At 37.3% G+C, this 21,014-nt stretch overlaps 3 protein-coding genes across 11 annotated transcripts; 1 reads left to right on the top strand and 2 right to left on the bottom strand.

The window, feature by feature from the left end:
* Positions 1-199: 199 nt before the first annotated feature.
* On the top strand, positions 200-2,233 carry LOC108753388 (translin-associated protein X). The gene is made up of 2 exons (XM_018494923.1): positions 200-352; positions 1,229-2,233. Exons 1-2 carry the CDS (start codon positions 337-339, stop codon positions 2,092-2,094), a joined length of 882 nt encoding a protein of 293 aa, XP_018350425.1. The 5' UTR covers positions 200-336; the 3' UTR covers positions 2,095-2,233.
* Positions 2,234-2,537: 304 nt separating this feature from the next.
* Positions 2,538-7,474, bottom strand: LOC108753326 (aprataxin and PNK-like factor). Of its 4 annotated transcripts, none has more exons than XM_018494810.1 (6): positions 7,277-7,474; positions 4,801-4,875; positions 3,948-4,126; positions 3,697-3,894; positions 3,305-3,616; positions 2,538-2,971 (listed from the first exon to the last, which is right to left on the bottom strand). In XM_018494810.1, the coding sequence occupies exons 1-6, from the start codon at positions 7,376-7,378 to the stop codon at positions 2,647-2,649; spliced, it is 1,191 nt and encodes a 396-aa protein (XP_018350312.1). In that variant the 5' UTR covers positions 7,379-7,474; the 3' UTR covers positions 2,538-2,646. The 4 variants fall into 4 exon arrangements, with proteins under 4 accessions (XP_018350312.1, XP_018350313.1, XP_018350314.1 ...); XM_018494811.1 differs by having other exon boundaries at positions 3,697-3,890; positions 3,953-4,126; XM_018494812.1 differs by lacking the exon at positions 7,277-7,474 and having other exon boundaries at positions 3,948-4,132.
* Positions 7,475-9,533: 2,059 nt separating this feature from the next.
* Positions 9,534-20,446, bottom strand: LOC108753373 (WD repeat-containing protein 20). 6 transcript variants are annotated; one of them, XR_001939618.1, is made up of 6 exons: positions 19,877-20,446; positions 18,843-19,034; positions 16,471-17,934; positions 13,344-13,560; positions 9,940-10,270; positions 9,534-9,864 (listed from the first exon to the last, which is right to left on the bottom strand). XR_001939618.1 is itself a non-coding variant. In XM_018494904.1 (5 exons), exons 1-4 carry the CDS (start codon positions 20,144-20,146, stop codon positions 14,235-14,237), a joined length of 1,977 nt encoding a protein of 658 aa, XP_018350406.1. In that variant the 5' UTR covers positions 20,147-20,446; the 3' UTR covers positions 13,493-13,560; positions 14,213-14,234. The 6 variants fall into 6 exon arrangements, 4 of the variants coding, with proteins under 4 accessions (XP_018350405.1, XP_018350406.1, XP_018350407.1 ...); XR_001939617.1 differs by having other exon boundaries at positions 9,534-10,270; XM_018494904.1 differs by lacking the exons at positions 9,534-9,864; positions 9,940-10,270 and adding an exon at positions 14,213-14,285 and having other exon boundaries at positions 13,493-13,560.
* Positions 20,447-21,014: the final 568 nt, after the last annotated feature.

The raw sequence follows: 21,014 nt of genomic DNA, 5'->3' as shown, positions 1-21,014 counted from the left end.
TATATATATATATATGACAGGAAAACTACAAACATATTGACGCATGCATAGCACGAATAATTTCAGCTTCTTTGGCAAAAAAGAAGCAGCTCGTCCTCTGTTTATTTACATCTATAATTAATAATCTTTAATTATTAAATGGAGAAAGGTAAGTATGAGATATACCATCAAGATCAATGTATTTCCCTCTCCCTTGCGTAGCATTGAGCTTAATGTCTGCCATAGCGTCGATAGCGTCACGTCACATCAAAACAGTCCGCGAGCTTATCCACACGTCCTGTATATTATCGAGAACGAACTCAGATTAATCAAAGAAGATTATTAAGAGGAATCGTAATGTCGCAAGGAAGAGGTGAGTCGCTGATCTGCGAATCTCCTTGTTTCGCCTCCGTTGTCAAGAAATGTCGATTCCACGTGAGAACGAGAGACTGCATGACAGCTGATGAGCTTACACTCGGAAGTTTGTGGCAGCGGTGATATAAACCCACTTTTGAAGAGAGAGAGAGAGAGAGAGAGAGAGAGAGAGAGAGAGAGCTTGAGGGGGATTAATTTTAAGATTGAGGGATCTCTTCGAACTGATACCTTCGAATTCTGAAGAAAGTGGGTTAGATCGTACACATTGCCATGGATTGCTTCTGTAACAATCTAAATTCTTTACTCCTTTAATTTAAAAATAAAGACTTCTTGAAAATAATTTATATTTACATTAACGTTGCATGTTTTAATGCTCTATTTTTGTATGTTGTCATAAGTTATAGTCATAGTTAATATTGATTAAAACTCATAAAACTTTTCTTTAGTATTTATCATAATTCAATTTTGTTGCAATAGGTACATAATATACATCAACTTTTTTATATAGTTGCAACTTTATTATAGATTACTAAATGTTTTGTCTTGTTTTTGCCTTCTCACATTGACTTTATTTTGCCATAGTAGACATGTATATAACAATGTACTTTCTTAAATAGTCTACAACTTTGCCACAGATTAGTAGATATTTGTTTTTTCTTTTCATATTGACTTAATTTTACAATATCTTAAGATGCTAATGTACCTCTCTGATTGGTTCATGACATTTCAAGGCTGTACTTAAGACAATCCTAAATATATGAGATCCAACTATAATACGATTAGTTCATCCTAAGGCAGTCTTAAATATAAGAATCGATTATGAATATTGGCCTAAATATTTGCTTCTGTCTTCTCACATTGGGATTGCTTGCAGGTAGGAGAAATCGCAAGCATCATGATAAAGAGAAAATAATCAATCTTGGTGACAAAGGCAGAGAGGTGATGGAGGACATAAATGAGAACAGTCAAGTAATACAACAGTTCCATGAGTATGCGGCTGAACTAGATGCCAAGCATGATCGTTATGAAAGAATCTTCAAGATCAATCGGGATGTAGGCATCGAGAGTAAAAGAATCATCTTTCTGTTACACACTATCGATAAGGAGAGTAAACGAAATGCTGTGCTGGACACAGCTAAAACAAGATTAGATAATGTAGTACAGAAGTTATTTCGAAATATCGCAACCGAGTTGGACGGACAGGACGCTTACCAGTTCCACAGAGCTTATCGCGCCGGCATAGAAGAATACATAGAGGCGCTGACATTCCATGAATATCTGCAGAATGGTGATATGCAAGATTGGTCAGCTTTGGAAAAAGCACTGACGTATCACACAACTTCATCTCCAACCGATTCGTCGGAACAGAGTACTTCCAAGATGATGCAGGTCATGGTCACGCCAACAGACTATATTTTGGGAATAGCCGATCTGACCGGAGAGCTGATGCGAAAGTGTATCAATAACTTGGCGATAGGGGATGTGAGCAGTTGTTACCAAACGTGTAACTTTGTCAGAAAGATATACATAGCCTTCTTGGGCTACACCAGTGTAGTACATAACAACGAAGTAAATAAGAAAATTATCACGCTCAAGCACAGTTTGACCAAAATGGAAAATGCGTGTTATACTATCAAAGTACGGGGATCCGAAATACCAAAGCACATGTTAGCGGATGTGGCCATTGCAGCAGCTGAGGAATATGCCGCTGATGACGATGAGGGATATCAGGCATTTTAATACACGACAGCACAAATTCCTTTTAACATAGATTATTTAATTATTTTTTAATTATTTGGATTTATCAATCTGATGCGAGATAAAAGTAATCGATAGTATTTTATACAGCTAACAGTATTGAATCGAAAATTAATTAGTAAAGAAATTGTACTCTTTCAGTAGTATATCATCGATTATTTTAATTCAATTCTGTTTATTATCTTAATTATTTGTGTTAGTTTTTGTTAATTTCTCTTAATTTCGCAAAAATTACATAAAAGATTCTATAACAAAAAATTTACTTTAAATAGTATTTAAGTTTTATATTTTCATATTTCACGCATCAAATTAATATATTTATAACACTTTCCGACAAATAAAACAGTCGATTGTGATATATTAACGTTTATATATATCTTTAAATAAATCAAATAGATATGCAAGTATAATATTTTAAATTCATGTACAAAAATAAATATTCTATAACAAAATATATCTGCATTGTGGTTACATCAATAATTTGGACACTCTCGAAAATGTAGGATCCAATTTTACATAGAAGATCGACGATTGTCAGCCGGTCGTACCGTCCTCTAATTCACTCCTGTCGTCCCAATCATCCGAACTCTCTGTATACACGGACGGATCGTAATCGGACTCGTCAACAGACTCCTCTGCGGACGACGCTTCTGTTTCAGACGTATCGACAACTACCAAGTGCATAGGGGTGGCAGCTCTTCGACGACGACGCGGTGCGGATGTGTGTTTAAATTGCGCCTTGTGCTGCGCATTCTTACGATAGCACTTTATGCCGTATGGACATTCCTCCCGATTGTCAACCTCGTCGTAATCCAAATCATCTGGATGACTATAATTGTTCTTATGATTGGGATTCTTGCTGCAAATTTAAAAATATTTTAAGTTTTTTAAATCTACTTTCAGTACTTTGACAGAATGATTTTAGATGTTATTTTTCGAAGAATGTTCTGAATTGTATATACTAGTGCAGTAAGTTGGAGTGAAACAAATATAGGCTGTTTTCCTTTTATGTGACACAACCGACGCAAATGTCGTTCTATCTTTCGTTGAATGTCAAGAAGGCTGAAACGATGTTTGTGACTGTGTCTTCTAAAAGGAAAGTGGTTCATTTCACTCCATCTTATTGTACAGAACATTCTTCGAGAGAGAATAGATCTATTGATAAGAAACTGAACCATATTGTATCACTTACCGATAACATTGAGCACCGTACCTACATTTTTCTCTGGGTACTCTATTAGAATTGGATGTACTCGCTTGATTTTGAGGCACAGCAACAGACTGAGGATTGTTCGACGAAACTTCTTCGATCTGATCACTGACGTGCACGTCCCATTTGATCTTCTTGCTTGATTCACCATTTGTCGCGGCTTTATTCGTTAAATTAATATTCCTTACTTTCCGCTTCCTGTTACTCTCCTGATCAACAGGAGGTTCAATTATATCCTGACATTCTATTGACATCTTGGAACTTGTCGCGGTCATATTATTTCCCTCTGGCATGCTGAAAGAAGCATGAAGACACGGGATGAACAATTACACTTTTATCGTCAGATATTTCTGCTCAAGTAATTCGAACAAAACCTTCGATCGATCTGCAAAACTGGAGCAGCTTCATCCTTATGTTCCCCATTTCCATTAACTGGACAATCCTTATGTTCGTTTGATAGATCTTTATCTTGAAGAACATCATTTAAAGTTTTGCCAGGAGATACAGCAGCTTCCATGCTCGACAATAAGCAGGCCTTTTTACTGTCTACTTCATTATTTAAATCTACCTGAAATGAAAAAATAACAAAATTCCTCGCGCAAAATTGTCTTCGGATATATCAAGCTGTACCTTTCTCTTCAACATTTGATCACCTTCCTGCATCGTGTCTGTCGAGATGATCTTGAACCAACATTTGTCAGGCAGCAGAGAGCAAACATCACCTGGCTTTATTGGCACGCTGTTTCCCAATTCAAGAGATCGCCATCGTGCACATCCAGCAGGTTTCATGTAACATGGTGCCACCTAATACTGGAAAATGATCTCTATAGAAAACTGATGTCAACTACAACACATTAAAAAATAAATAACCTAATAAAACAGTAAAGCCTATTTTCACAATGCGACTATCTAAAGATTAAAGATCACCAAAAGCAATTCATATAATCCAATAAATAGTTACAATCTCAACTAAAAGTGACATAACATCAATGTTATAATTTTTCACTCAACAATATAAATATATGACACATGTTTCACACAACAGTTACACATCATTGAGTATAAAATTATAACATTGATATTATGTTACTTTTAGATGATATTTAATGGACAATTAATTTCTTTAATTTCTAACTAACCATATATTGTAAAAAAAAGCTTACCTAATAATATAACATCAATGTTTTAATTTCACATTCAACAATACAAATGTAATACAACATATGTGGTAATAAACAGTTACACTGTTTAGTATTAAAGTATAACATTGTTATGTTAATTGGTATTTACTGGGAAGCTATTACGAAAAATAAATATAAGCTTTATACATCACATAATTCCTTCTACAAAAAGCTATTATTAATTTCCTATCGTTACGTGTTGCCAATTGAATTATCACAGAGATTACTGGAGTTTAATGTTATCAGAGTACTAATATATGCCAAATGATAAGGAATACCCGAAACAGGAAACTTTACCGGCGTAATCGTCATTTCATCGTTGGGCGACAAATTGATGGTCACGGCGTGTTTGAGCACCTGGCCGTCGTTGCACTGCGATAATGGTAAAGATCGTTAAGTTTCGCTAAAGAAAAAGTTTCGTTAAAGATCGTAAGTCCGTCAAGAAACGTTAAGAATCCTTCAATTAATCAACGCGTCATCGATGCGTTGAATCAATGTAAAAATCATCAATGAAAAAATCATCAATGAAATCAATCAATGAAAAAATCATCAATGAAAGCAATCAATGAAAAAAATCATCAACATGCCGCCATTCGTGTTTTTAGTGACTCAGAATCATTTCGAGTCGTGTTTTTACGTTTCGACTTGTAGCGATTTTATTTATGTTATCCGTATAACATTTAATTGATAAGAACATTCGGAGACACGTAAGTATACGTTCATATGCTGTAAAAGAAATCGCAGATCACTGCAGCTGATCTCAACGTGTACATTCAAAATGCTTCGAAATTCACTGCGCCGCCCGACAGTCGATTGTCGAAGTAGTCGACAAAATGCAGCACGAAAAATTGTAGATAAATTTTCAGAGTCCGAAGATAATTAAAGAATGCTGACATTATCAACCGCGTTCGATACATAATTATTATTCTCGAGAATTACATCGATTGCGTCTCTCATTGATTACATATATATATTTTTTAACAATAATTTTATAGTCATCTCTGCGTGTTTTACAAGTTTGTAGCGCAATGATGTCAGTTTCCTAAACAATAGGATAATTCTTACGTCACTACAGTTCTACGTTATCATCTGTGCCTAAATTATTGCTTCGACGACTCATTCTTAGCTGCGCGCGATATCTCGGTTCTAAACGCGCGACGAATTTTTCAATACGATCTGATAAGCATTTTACAGCAGTGACGCAGTCAAAATGCGCCGTTATCGGTTATTATCGGCGCACGTGATATTGGCACGTACAGACGGAGTCATAAACAGTCGTAAACGCTTTATTGCATAAAATTGCACGCGTGCCGGAGGTATTATGTATTCGAAGCGCGTGTTTCCTATTTAAAGTCGAAATATTTCACGTATTATAATTAATTAATTCTATTATATATTAGACATATTATTAAATTCTGATATTATTATTGTTATATTATCATTATTATATATGTAATTATATCTTACCCTGGCGGAAATAAAAGTACATAAGTCTAATATAAAAGAAGTGTAAACGCTTTTTTTGTATTATCTTAATTTTCTAATGAAGCTTCTGTGTTTTAGAAATTTTTTCTAGAACCTAGAAGCTTAATTCGTTTACGTTTCTCTCCTTACATTTTCTTTGTAAAAATTTAATATTAATGTAACCAATTACCTTGATATAGTTACAATAACTTATCTTTAATACTCTAAATAAGTGAACAAAACTTTCAATAGTACAAAAACACAGAAAAAATATTAATCTTAAATTGACAATATTATGCTCATATATATTAGGCAATAATATATATATATTAGGCAATATAATATTGTAATCTTAAATAAAATTAAATAAATATCAATAATTGTGATCAAATATTATAATCTTGCTTCGAAGATTTTAATCTTGATTTGATTGAATCTATATTGATGTATAACTTAATTTTTTTTAGTCTCAATTCAAGACTAAAAATCCTGCATCGCTACAAATTTAATTAAATCAAGATTAAAAGGTTTGAAGTAAGATTGCAATATTGTTGATACGTACATGAGCATAATACTCGATTTAAGATTAATTTTTTTTTGTATAGTACTTTTTATACTGAAAATAAGTAATTAATTGGCTAGTATTAAATTTCTGTAAAGGGAGATATTAACAGAAGCGTAAACAAAGCTTCTTAGAAGGCAAAAATTGGGACAATAAAATGTAAGAGTAACGTTTTGTTTATCGAACTTTTAATATTTAAAATAAGTAATTAATTAGTGATTAATCAGTACTAATATTAAATTTCTATAAAGATCGACTAAGTTCCCATTTTTATTTTCGCCAGAGCGATATGTAGCAACTTAACGCGATGAGATGCATTTATGTCTCCGTGTATACATTTTTCGCTAACGTCGATGCGATAAACTTCGAATCTTCCAAGCGTAGCCATGAATCATCCGACAAAATGATTACATGGATAATCTTGACGCGTCAGCTTATCCGTTCGCATACGTCAACCGCAACCCGAGTCAGAAATGCGAGAGTAATATTTAATATCTGTTTATCTCAACTTGATATAGACAGACATTAAAAGATCTACCTTGGATTGATAGATAGAGTTGAAAGACGAATTCAAAATAGAATTCGAAGGATTAAATAGCTAGAATTTCAGTCATTTCCGATTTCATTCTACGCAATTTGTGTCCGATTGCAGGATTTGTCATAAAAGGAGTTTTCCTTTTGTTCGTGACATTTTTTTATGACGTCTTGGTAGAATATCTTTACAAAAAAATCAGTTATGCAACTCACTCCTGTCGCGGCGCCGCGGCCGATGATATTGTTGCCGATCAGCAAATTCGCTCTCTGCACTAAATCGTTGTCTACTCGTACTATTTGCAGCTTTTTTGTCATGATGAATTTTTCATTAGATAGGTTAACGCGTTGCGGGACATATTTCGGGACTGTCACCAAAACATTTCTGACCGTTTCGACAAAAAAAAAGCCGCACAGGAATTCAGGCTAACTTCAGACGTAGTTTACTGCGACTGCAATAATTCTCTCATCTAAAGTCATTTACTTTTTTTTTTAGTGCAAAGAACATATCTCGAGAGACTTATATATTCTAATTTTGAATTCTACGGGTCTTTTTCATAGTAAAGACAACGAAATGTTGTCCGTTTCCTCTTTTTCATTATATTAAATCTAGAAATTTAATATTGTAAATATTATATTTCTTAGGCCGGTATTTATAGTCAGTTTTTATTTCAAGACCGTCTTAAGTAATATCTTAAGACGCTAATGCGGCTCTCTAATTGGTTCGTGACATCTCAAGACAGAACTTAAGACGGTCTTGAATATAAGTATGACTATGAATGGCTTTAGTCACTAAGTAATATAATATTTACAATATTAAATTTCTGTAAGGATTTATAATGCAGTGTAATTAATCACTAATCCTTAGTAATTCATTACTTATTTTGAATATTAAAAACACTGTTGTTCATGAAAATAAGTAATTAATCACTAACCAATTTAACTAAATTTTTAATTAAATCTTTGTTCAAAAAGTTCGATAAAAATTTAGAATTAGCAGTACAAAGTGTTTTATTTTTTATTTCGTTCATTTTAAGTTTATTAAAATCTTTTTAAAGAAAAATATTGTGAGTATTAATCCTGATCAGTATTTGCTCCAAAACGACATTTCCTTCAAGTATATTGTAAAAAATTATTTATAACAATTTTTTTCACAACTTGACATAATTTTAAATTGCATACTTAACCTTATTCTCCGAATTTTAAAATAAAAAAATTCGTTTAGTTATGTCAACTTTAAGCAAAGATACAGCAATTTAAAGTACATTGAACTCGCAAATATTGATATCAACTAAGGAAATTTTGAATATCGATCAAGATTAATATTTAATATTTAATCCTGAGTATCCTTTAATCCTAGTATTTTTCTTTAAGGAAATTTTAACAATAAATTCAAAATCAATGAGATAAAAATAGAATACTTTGTACAATCGTATTGCTAATTCTAAATATTTCAGCAAGCTTTGAACAAAGATTAATTTAATGTGTAAGATGAGGGAAAAGTATTTTAGAGAAAGAGGGAAAACAATCGAAGGCAGGGTAAGAAGTTATTCAATTTTTAACAATGAAATGTCTTTTTTTCATTTACAATTACAAAGAATGTACACGCTTATAAACAAACAAAGAGAAATGCGCCGAGAAGTTACAGTACAGATCTGACGCGATGCCATAAAGCTCTTTGCGTGGAAAGGTCTCATAAAAAATTACCGGAGAGATGCTAGACTCGGTTACTTGTCGGTGCGTTAAGGATGTTACAATCAGCTGGACCAGTCGCTGCTATTATACATTTGTATATCCGAATTAAGCACGCTCTCTCACGCAATCGCGATCGCGATTTTCTTTTTACATCCCTTCGTCGTGTCCTTCCCTACGGAAATTGCGGACAATAAACGCGCAATTGCGTCGACCGGCTGTGCAATGTAAATGTCGTTACGTTTGTACACAATTCGATAATCTCGAGAGATGCGGGGACAACCGAGAAAATCATCCCGCAGGCGTGAAAGCGGAAGGAAGTGTCATGTGGTAAAATATGGAACATCTGTCCTCCTATTTCCAAGCCGCGAAATAACACTGGTTGATCCGAGCCCAAAGTAAATTAAACACAGGCATTCTTTCATCACCCAAAAATACCTTTGACAAAAGATTCAGAAAATATTATCACTTTCAACGCGCTGTCCAGAATTTCTTTTCTTCTCTAAAAGCACTATTTCTTTCAATAAAAATAACAGTTTCAATACACGAATAAAAATTCTTTTTGCCATGGAATATTACAATATTTTAAAAAATACATTTATAGAAATGTAATATTAAAAGGTAGATCAACTATTTATTTTGAGTATTAAAAGTATTAAAAGAATTATTGTTATCGGTGCGCCTCTCTTTAATACTGAAAATAAATAATTATTACCTTTCAGTATTAAAAAACTGGTCAGTATTACGTTGGATTTCTATAAGAATAATATATCGTTTTAGATGCGAAGAAATAATATTACAGAGTTCTTCGAAATTATATAATGTATTATAATTGTTTTGGATACGGCTTACTGCTTTAATAAACTACGTCTCCTGTCAGCGGCACTTTGGATGGCGAAGTAGTTATTAAATCGTTCGTGAATGTCACCTGTGATGACTTATTACAGAATGGCGTGACTCATTATTAACGTGATTTACGATATCGCGATTATTCGCATTATTTTCGTCTCGATATAGGAGAAAGTTTTCCTTTTAAATGATGGTGAGAACGTCGATCGCGGATCCAGGAGAAACCCGGTGTCGTCGAAACAGTTCCATCGTCTGAATCGCGTCTGAAATCAATTAAACACAAACATATTTTCTCTATTAAGAGCGCCGCAGACTCCCGAATAAGAACTCGACCATACCCATGCCCGGAAGATACGAAATCGCGAGCCTTTGCAGTCGCTTTGAACACACATTGTCAAGATCCGTCTCTTCACGCACGCGTCCACCATGCAGAATCCGAAAACCTATTCAGCCTCGTTGGAAGGCGAGCTTTTTGTCCGTCCTATGCAGAGACCGAAGACGCATTCCCCACCGGAAAATCCATCGCGGAATCTCGCCGTTTAGCTTATGAAATAGGAACTTTGTAGATCGCGGTCTTCTCCGCGAGGAAGGATAAACTTGAAGGAATCAGTAGGTTCTTTATAAAGCGATGAATTTTTCATGTCGGAAATGTGGCTATTGAATTTTCTTCTGTATGGAAAGAATAATTTTACTTAAGTAAAAATGTAATTAGATATAAATCTAAAAATAATTTTGTTAAATCGTTAAAATAATTATGTAGAACGCTTAAATATTGATAACAATGTTGTAAAAAGTTTTAGCAATCGATTCCCATACATCCAGCAAGAAATTTGCAACGTTTATAATGTTATTGCAATATTGCTGAGATCTGTGAAGATCTGTGCTGAACAAATTTATAAATGTCCTACTCTCTAAACTCTTTGGGATAGAATCTCATTTTAAGGATTGAAAATTGAACCTTGAAAAAGAGTGGCTCAATTTTTAATCTTTAAGAGTGAAAGAGATTCACTTCAAAAGTTTTAAAAAATACATAATTATTTTAATCATTAATTCAAACAGAATTATTTTCAGATCTGAATCTAGCTAAATTTTTAGATATTTCAGCAAAATCGTTCTTTCCTACTTCAATTTTTTACCGGATGAGATAAGAAATAGAAAAAAAGATTTATTATACATAACTCGACATTAATATTACGACATTAATAAATGGAAAGAAACAATGGAAGATTAAAGATCTCTGAGAGATCAGACGCGAATTTCCATCAATTCGTTCAAGTTCATCCGTCTCTTTCCTCGCAGAAGTTAGATGAAATAGTAGGTCTGGTGTGTCGCAGGCCGGCTTCGTTTGTTGTCTATAGTAAGTATAAGAAACTAATCAGTGGTGTCGTTCGCAGGTCCGATTCGGTGCACGGCGGAGTGATCTTTGGAAGTAATCTTCATCGCTTGGATCGTTCGTCAAGTGTCGTCATGTAGTAGCACACATATCACAGCATACCTTTAACGAGCTTGCACTTGTTAGAATAATATAATACGATGTCGTCGTGCTTCGGGGCAAGGTAAACCCACCATACGAGTACGAAAATACCGAAACGGAAAGTCTTATCGAATCGGTCCTCTTATCGGTGCGATATATCAGTGTCCCGAATAGATTTTTTGATGCGTACGTGGTATGTCACGGAACATGGTGTCGTAGAACATTAAAGAATTCAGGCTTGACGTAAAAAAGCTGCAGGTACTACAGATGACGGAAACCTTTTTGGAAAAGCTAAATGATATCTCATTTATCTGAAAAAGGAGAGAGTATAGAAAAAATATTCTCTGTCAATATCCTTTTGTACTTTATAGACGCGTGTATGGAATTTACACTTTTTTAGAGAGCATTATTGATTTTTTTTTTGTTTTTTTTTGTTTTTAGTTTTTACATAGAGTTCTTTTTAACGAAACGTAAGTTTCCGATAGTTCACCTACAGCCCCTTTTTGCATCGAATCTTTTATCAGAGGTGAATAAAATTTAATTAAACGGTGCCGCGATGAATTACTGCGCACAGGTTTAAATTAAAGTGCCTCGTCGTCGCGTATAAAAGCCCAAGAATATGATAACAATAGATACTTAATCCCTGAATTGCGCAGGAATGCTCGTTTAAAGCTAATCAATGAAATAAGCTGTTAAAAATGGACAGCTGATCTACAATAACGTAAATTAAAGTGTCGTACTTCGTGTTGCATGTAATGTAAATCCTACGTATGTATATGTAAATTAAAAGCTAGTATCGCCTTGCGGAATATCTTCTTCGAAGTAATCGACCGAAATGAAGCACTGAGAGTGATAGAGACCCAAGTCACAATTTCTAACAAAAAGTTAACAAAATAACTTATATCGGGGAATGTTCTCTAGCTACTTCTGCGGCTGTCCAAGTGACGGAATGAAGGAACGTGTAAAATATTTGGACATTGTTTCTAATGAATGTATAAACGTATTCGAGCAATTCGATCTATGGCATCGCAATGAGCAAAAGTTAGAGCGAGTTATTTATATATGGCCTATTAGAATATATGTAGACTATCCGTTCTTGTGTGTCCTAGAACTCTCTTCGTGGCTTAGGTCTATATAAATTTCAACGCTTCAAATAATAAATACACGAAAAAGCGCTCTGTACCGCCAGAACCCACCGCTTGTGTCCCACAAGCTGAGACGCATATATTACCGCGAAATTTTATTTGGAATGGTACAATGCATCTGTCACAATCATCGGGCATACACACGTGTACGTATGTACATGTATACACAAACTGCTTCCGATTCGCGAGTCTCCCCGAGAAAGAGAGGCCGCGGGGTCGCGTAACGTCGTCGTCGTCGTCGCCGCGACGCTGTCGAGGAAAGGAAAGAATGAGGAAGAAATGATATGCACCGGAAGAGCGGCTTATACCGAAACGAAAGCGTATGTGTGTGTATGTGTTTTTAAGCGTTAAGCCGCACGCGAGTTGCAAAACGTAGGCGAATCGAAAGAAGTTCATAAAGGAATCCACCTTGTGAGCTTGGCTATCTAATCTTCGAAATCGGACATTACTTCGGTATCCTTAAACTCCTGCCTGTTTTTCTTTCCTCTCATTCTATCCTTTTGATAAAATGATTTTAAATAAATAAAAAAGAATAAGAATCTCTTGCTCGAAATTAAAATCTGCTAATCAGATGTTGTTAATCCTCAACTGCAGCTATAAAAACTACATCTTACAATTAATTCTACCGCGTCCTATTTAACATACAGAACGCATGTGAATCTCTGTCGTAAGGCGATTGATAGAGAAAAGTTTAATGTTTTTTTAGAATATATAATTTAGAACTTTATAATATCAATACACAGACTTTACAGCCACCTAAAATTTTTGCTTCGGATCTAAAGGATCTATTGCTGTCGAGGATTAACACTATCAAAACATTTAATTTTTTATCAACTTTTCAAGCTTTTGTTGTAATATCTAAATCATTAAATTAATCAATTTGCTTTCTCCATTTATCCCCTTTTTAAAAATACATAAATAATAAATTTAAATAGTAGAAATAAGTATGACGATATCAAGGCGTCGATATCAAAAGATCCAGAGAACGAGCTATGCAAATTTTAAGGTCCGATATCCGAGATTAAACGTCCAATCTCGCTGAGCCAAATCCCCCATGGATTTCCATTTCAATTCGTACGCTTCTTCGACGATGACGAATTCGAACCGCTCGCTCAAACCGTACCGGAGTAGCTCTCGCTCGGCCAGACGTAGTATAGGTGACGTCGGCGTGCGTACGCCTGCTGGAGCTGTGCCTCGGACGCCCGCGACGATCCCTGCGGTCCCTGATGACCTTGTGGTAGACCGGTGTCGGTATCCGGCTCTGGCTATACAATGGTACCACCGCCTTCTACCGGACTGACCACGTGGAGAGCGGCACCGCCAACCTGGCTGATCCCTGGCTGAAATTAGAGACAACGCGAACCACATCGTTGATACACGGCGATACGAATAACGCGCTTCTGATCATCTAGATCATCTAAATCATCTAATAAAAACACGCGTTATTCCCAAGAAGCATCTCGCGCATCTTTTATCATTCTAAGCCAGAGGTTTCTTTTTGATGGACAATTCATCACAGTTGAATGACCGAAGAACTAAAAAAAAAAAAAAGAGTTTCAGTAAAACTAATTTTTAATAGTTTAGTATTTTATATTAAGAATTCAATTTATAATTGTTTAGGAACGTATATTTTGATTAAGACAAATAACTTATGCTTCCATTAAGATCAGGAATTCGTATCTTCATTTAATAGTGTTAAACATGCGACTCATAAATAGTTTAAACGGTCCGAACATGTATAATTCTCTCTTTCCTATCTTGCGAAAACTTTTCGGGAATAATGCAGATCTGGTAAGAGAAAGAGAATGCGTGAGAGCAAAGAGATATAGTGCAAATTGTGATATAAAATTCAGAAGCACCGCCGAGAAGTACCTCGACGAGAACGTGTGTAAATGATTTCGAGCGTGTACACTATTCTACTTCCATGACAAGTCCGTTCAAGCGGTAATAAAATAAAGCAAAATAGAACGGAAAATGATAAGTCATACGTACCATGCGATAACTCAGGGAAGTCTCATCCACGATATTCTCTTGCATCAGCCAAAGCGTGGTACAGAACATTAATCTTTCCGATCAATCAAAAGTGAGAAAAAGGAATTAATGCTTTATCGGCCTTGAGAAATAAGCGCAAGCATCATCCGATTAAAAATGATAAAAGACGCGCTATTTAAAATTATAAGTCGCGCTATTAAAATTATAAGTCACGCTAGAAAAAGAAGCAACGCACGCTGTAATGAATTTCATCGCGAACTACTCTGTAATTAGTTAGGTATTTTTCGCAGCATTGGCCAAAAGCGTGAAAGACTCGCTTTCATTAAATTGTATACATCGCGCTGTTCTCAGCGTAATACAGTAAATTAATAGCAGTGATTAAAACATTCTTTTGAATACTCGATAATTGTATTATGGTATTTATAGTTCCATAGACTTCGCAAACGCTGGCTAGCGTTTAACTGATCGCAATTTAATGAGGCTGTCCCTGATACTTTTGGTCAAAGCCGTTAAATGAAAAGGTGAGAGTGTGGGATATTCTCATGATACAAATGCTCTATGCAAAACGCCCAGGAAACACTATTCAAACCCTAATATCGGAACCTGTAATATATAATGTAAAAAAAAAAGAAAAGAAAAGAAGACATGCGATGTTCTTGGCAGACTGTAAATAAACATCGTCTTACATGTGCCATCGTACATATGTATGTACGCATATGTACGTGTCGCATAAAAGACTCTCCCGGCCGTTCTCCCTGGAGCTTCTGCATTGCACTTGATTGAACAAAATTTCAACAAGCGGGAAGCAAGCAGCGATCGTTCATTCAAATTTTCGCTTTATTGTACAACAAGGCAAAATTCATTGTTTTCAACAAAGGATTAAGTGTTTCTCGCATCTCGTATCGTAAGTTTGAGAGACGATAGTTTGGCTAAATAATTATTTTTCGTTGACTTCTCTATTTAAGGATCGGCTAAAGCTAGATAACACTTTACAGAAGATAGAAAGAAGAATTTTCTTCAATAAAGGGGCCTGCCCTGTCACGAGACCTCATAAGGTTCAAACAACATTGCTCTCAAGGATGCAAACCAAAAACATAAATATATCGGTAGTCGATCTCTATCCTATAGCTCGCGTAATTCTGCAATATTCATCGCGAGAATATATCTTGACCAGACCATCATTAGGCACAGATATCAACGACAGCCTATACTATGAATGAACTTTAAGCACATACTGTGAGTAGTTTTTTTTATTTGCAGCGCATGCACTAACCAAATATATTATAGAATTGATAACATCTAAGTAGAAGATAAGTTAAAGCTCCTCCATTTCCCGCAAAAAAATAATATTAATTAAAACTATATTAATGCATCTGAAAAAAAAAAACAGATATCACAATGTATGTGCGCGCTCTATACTACTTAATTTGAAATGTCTATGTTCATGCATTTCGAGTAATAATCTATAAAATGTTGTAATTTATCTGATCTAGTCCAGAAAATATCCCGGAAATATTGTCCGATAAATGTTCATACGTAGAAAGATAATTTAATAAAAAAAAATATTTAATATAAAAAAAAGGCCTGTGATTCAAGATTTCCCGAAAAAAACAGGTATATATTTTTAATTACTTGTTCACTCATAGTATCGTCCGTCTATGTATTTCTGTAATTATATATACAATATAAACTTAGAGAAAAATATTAAAAAAAGTCCTCAATGCATTTCTCTATGATGGCACCTCCCAATACTAACAGAATTCAAACGCAATTATATACCCTAAGGTCGTAGATTTAAATGTGAATAGGGACTCTCTAAGATTAAATATACTGATTGTAATATATAAAACTTAAATAACAGCGACGCGATCGTCATATCAAACACCCGGCAAGATAATACCGAATTCGTCAGTGTATCTTGATCTAATACTTCCAAACCAGAATAATCACTTGTCTTAAGGATGTCCTTTCGTCACCACGAAGGTAAAGGAAGACTATCCAAAAGCATTACAAGATTTTCCTGTGCTTTTGTCACGATAACATCTTTCTAAATTCTAACTCTACGTATATATGTACAAAATTCTCGGATCATCCGACCAACAGACTCTACTCGACGGACTCGCTAAATAACGATTTGGAAATAACGGGTTACATCAGAGGTCGTTACATCGCATGGAATTGATATTACTAGTGTAAGGGTTGTTGCTATGATGGTGTGATGGCCTGTGCAGGGTGCTGCTTATCGTGAGAGGACCTACCATGTGGCCGGGCCTCGCCCACGTGTATACGTATCCGTCCTGACACGCCGTCACGAAGCAATCTTCCCTAAATACTAATTCAGTCAGTCTCTCGTGCGCCAGCTTCTTGCACACCAGCGGCTCGAGGACCGGGCACTCGTCGAACCTGGGACACCAGGCGGTCCCTATCAACCTCATGGGATCGTCCATCACGGAACTAACCTTTTTACTTCCCGTCCCACCTACTAAACTCCCACCGACACTGTTATTCAGACTACTACTCGTCGTACTCGTCGAATTGCCGGTGCTCGCTTTATCGCCACCGTTATTTTGCACAACTGTCGTCGTGCTGTTGTTGGCCGTTGTCGCCGTTGCACCTGTGCCGCTACCTCGCATAGTGAGGCTAAAGTTTCTCTTGTGATTATCACCCTTACGCTCGCCGAAGCCAAGACCCGCTAGCCTCTGCGTCAGCGAATTAACGGTTGCCACCGCGGCATTCGTGCTACTGCTATTGTTACTAGTCTCATTATTACCACTCGCGTTTTCCTTGAAGTTTACATTATTTGAATTATTATGTTTAGCATTCGAATTCGAATGATGATTCACCGTTGTCGCCGCTCCATTGCCACTATTAAACGTGCCCGAGGACGACAAGGTACCACCGCTGGTGCTGCACGCTGCAGAGGGTCTTTGCTTGGCACACACCGGTTGCCTCAGCACATCCTCCGTGATGTCCCATAGGCACAGTTGGGTGTCCTGCGATACACTGCCTAACCTGTAGCACGTACCGCCCGACATTCTCAATTCAGAGCTACAGGAATTGCGATTCGAGTGAACGCCACCGCTCTGCGAGGTCGTGGATAGACGATGTGACTTCTCGTGGAAGTGATTATGATTGTTGTGCGACATCGTCGTCTCGTCATCCGAACCGCTGAAGTCGGGATCGTGATCACCATAGGACGTCGTGTACGGATCAAAGGCAACCACACTCACCCAACTATGATGGCCTTGCCCCCGCGCCACCACCCGCTTCTCGTGGAAGCTCCAAATAGTCACCAGATCATCCTCGCCGCCTACCACCACGTAACGTCCGTCTGGCGACCAACACACGCACAAAAAGCCACCAAAGTAGCTCCTTGCCGAGCCAACCAGTTCCATGGTGTTGTATTGAAAAACACGCAGAAACCCATCCTGTGATACCACGGCTAAGTTTGTGCCACACGGACTGAAGGCGAATTCATTTATACAACATCCTTCCGCGCCTATCACCCACCGGTACAATGGGTTTCTGGTGGATTTGGTTTTGCAGGTATATATGGCGTATCCGTCACCCGACTTGAATGACTGATAGTGCGGCGCAGTGGTGCCGCAAAGCAGCTCTTCGTTATAGAGGTACAGCTGACCGGAGCTATGAGAGACCAGAAATAGGTTGTTTGAGCCGGGAACCCACTTTATACATGTCACCTTGCTCTTGTCTATCAGCCTCTGAAATATAAACATTCTCATTAAACATAACAAAAATATTCTCATGTTAAAATAAAGCAAAATTAATAGTGCCGCGAAAAACTGTTTAGAATTTAATCGTATCTTGCATCCAAAATTATGTATTAAGATTTTATAAAGATTTTATAAAGAAATATTTAATAAAATTAATCTAACTAAAATAGCGCTGCTCTTATTTAATAGCGATATAAAGCTTACTAAAAAATAAATTTTTATGTTACAATCTCAATGTTATGATTGATAAACAAAGATAAAAAGGAAATAATACTGGTGATTTGAAGATGATATTGAACGTTATTAAAGTATTAAAAATGTTTTACAAAGCGTGACTGTATGCATGTAAATTATCAGACATTTATTGAGGCCGAAATGTATTTAAAATAGGCAGCACATCGTTCCATTAAGGCCTGTTTCTGCCACAAGAAGACAGCGGAAAGTTATGTAATGTTGCTTGTTGAGCTTAATTATTTGATTGAGATATAATTGCATTAGTGCGCGGGCCTACCCGCACTATAGAATAGTCCGGTTAATGCGCTGCTAAATATTAAGTATAGTCATTGCAGGATGTAGTGGATGGCGTGAGATATCCTGAACCAGCATTTATTTTCCAGTTTATCATGTTTCAATAAGATAACACAGACATATCATCAAGAGTGGATAAGTGTTGACAGCTATTACACACATTGCCAGGAAACTACAGTTTGATATTAGCTGCATAGTTTTGTTTGAACTAAGAGATTATTTATCTCCAACGTAAGCTAGCAGATAATATAGAAAATAATTCTCTCTAGCAAACGTAAATGCAGATGAGAAGTTTTCCTTGAGGTTCATGTAACTCATAGGAACTTGTATTACAATAGAAATTTCATGCCAAATTTGCTTTTACGTACGTCTTCATTGTACAATTTGCTGAGTTGAGAACTGTCCTTCTTTATCGGATCAATCAACTGTATCTGCCCTGTGGAAAATCCCACCAGCAATGGAGCACTATCGGCCGTTGCTGTTGTTTGATTAAAATTGTGGCAGGTCGGATTCGTTCCCTTGTATAACTTTTTGTCCACTGGTTTGTTCAAGTCTACAGCCTGAAACATTTTAACACTGTGTCATGTCGAGTTTCTTCAACCAAATCCTTTCAATCGATAAATAATTTACTTCCTAGTATACAAAAATTTGAAATGGCTATAATAATATACGATAAGTAATTTAAACTATATTAAATACGTTTTTCATTTCGGCACTAGTCTCCAAAAGAACTTTCTCACTTTAGTCAAATGTACACCTATTTCACATTAGATCTGCTTTTTATTCCTGCACTAGAACTTTCTTTCTTGTTTTTGTCAAATATCAAACATATATATCACTTTAAATTCCTAAAGTATATATTATTCAACCATAGAAAACAATTTAAATTCTAAAGAAAATATACTAGTGCAGTTGTAGAAAACAGACTATTTTCTTATCTCAAAAACTTTTCAGAGCTGATATCAAATATATGTGAGAGTTAATTCTATAAGTTTATTTCTACACATAAATCAATGATTCCATCAACAATTACTAATTGTAAGAATTAAGATAGCAGTCATCATTTGCGATACCGTTTAGGTATGTGATTACTCGATATACTTCCGACGAGAAACGTCAGCGCTAGTGATTGTCATCAGCTCTCTGAAGTTGACAAGTAAAAAAAGGGGGGAAAAAAAGGAGGAGAGAAGAGCAGCAACGATTCGACGCGAGTCGACCCCAGAGAAAGCTCTCGACGTCGCGTTCGTCATCGCGGAGGACGAGGCACAGCGAAATCGAGCCAGTCCGCAAAGATGGGAGTCTCTCTCGACATTTGCGAGGTTAGGTCGCAACGACGACAGCTCGGGTCTATTCCGGACGCATCGCGCGTCACCGTCACCGTCGTCGCTGGGTTATGGCTCACCTTCTTGACACCGCGATAAACGTAGACGTAGAGCTCCTTGCCGAAATTGAAGCACATTCGATCACCGAGACCCTGCGCGCCCGTGGGGTCTGCTGGGTCCGGCAGCGTGACGAAGGACACCCTGACGGACGCGCTGCCCTGGCTGTTGGTATAGCCGACTCGGTTCGGTCTCGAGTACTCCGACAGGGTCATCAGCTTGTAGGTGCCCTCCCGCGTGACGAATTGTGTTTTCAGGTCCTCCTTCCCTCCACCGTCCAGCTGCACAGCCATCTTACCACCAGCAGCAGCAGCAGCAGCAGCAGCGGCGCAGCGGAGGAGCTCATCAGACACGCAGGGAAATATCGCTCGTAGGCCGCCCTCGTTACTGGTCCGTCGTCGTCACACCGACGTGTTGACCACCGATCGACAGCGTCCGACCGATCGACAGAACGTCCGGCCGACCGACCGTCCGTACGTGGTGCGTGCGTCGCCGTCGTACGATCGTCCGACTCCCCGACTCCCTCGTTGTCGCTCGCGTGTGGCTGAGACGGCTGAGTGGCTCCCCTGAGTCCCCTCGCCCCGGCCCACGGCCCGTGCGCCCGTCTGCAGGCAACTTCACGCGCGCGAAGCGAGCTCCACCGCCGGCGGGACCGGCTGCGAGTGTGGTTGGCCACGATTGGCAGAGCCACGCCGGGAAATCGTGCGAGAGACTGTCATAAATCCGTAACGTTTCTCCAAGTTTCTCGCCGGTCGCCTGGCCTGACTGGACTTGGCTCCGTCCTCTCTTTTTTTTTTTCTCACTTGTATCCCTCCGTCCTTTTCCGTCTCGCACGACGGCGCTGGACGGCACGAACGCGACTTAAAGGGCGCTCGAATTGCTCGAAATACTACTCCGAATTCTCTGAAACTGTACGAACTGCTGCTTGTCTCGTGTAGTGCGCTCGCCGAACGGTGGCGGCGACTCGGTGCTGTCAGGATTGCTCCAGATTTTTGCAGCGCCCTACGCATCGTTTCGATGCGTTCAAGATTTGTAGCAGTCTTGCAAGAAATATCAATTTACTTATTTCTTGCAAGATTGTTGTGTTAATCAGTCGCACGACATCTTTTTTTTTTTAATATTTTCTAATGGATATCGTATAAGATTTTATAATAAGATTGG

Source organism: Trachymyrmex septentrionalis, unplaced genomic scaffold (assembly GCF_001594115.1).
Source record: "Trachymyrmex septentrionalis isolate Tsep2-gDNA-1 unplaced genomic scaffold, Tsep1.0 scaffold69, whole genome shotgun sequence".
In the NCBI taxonomy this organism is placed as follows: Eukaryota; Metazoa; Arthropoda; class Insecta; order Hymenoptera; family Formicidae; genus Trachymyrmex; species Trachymyrmex septentrionalis.
Note: the sequence above shows the minus strand (reverse complement) of the source record. Positions and strands in the feature narration are given on the sequence as shown.

Excerpts from the sequence above, each read along its gene's own strand:
- LOC108753326 (XM_018494810.1), bottom strand. The coding sequence starts at position 7,378 with ATGACAAAAAAGCTGCAAATAGTACGAGTAGACAACGATTTAGTGCAG. Across the intron at positions 4,127-4,800 it reads ATGAAATGACGATTACGCCG|GTGGCACCATGTTACATGAA; the intron begins GTAAAGTTTCCT and ends TTCCAGTATTAG. Across the intron at positions 3,895-3,947 it reads ATGTTGAAGAGAAAGGTACA|TCAGGTAGATTTAAATAATG; the intron begins GCTTGATATATC and ends TATTTTTTCATT.
- LOC108753373 (XM_018494902.1), bottom strand. The coding sequence starts at position 20,146 with ATGGCTGTGCAGCTGGACGGTGGAGGGAAGGAGGACCTGAAAACACAA. Across the intron at positions 19,035-19,876 it reads TTTATCGCGGTGTCAAGAAG|GCTGTAGACTTGAACAAACC; the intron begins GTGAGCCATAAC and ends AAAATGTTTCAG. Across the intron at positions 17,935-18,842 it reads GCAAATTGTACAATGAAGAC|AGGCTGATAGACAAGAGCAA; the intron begins GTACGTAAAAGC and ends TTTATATTTCAG.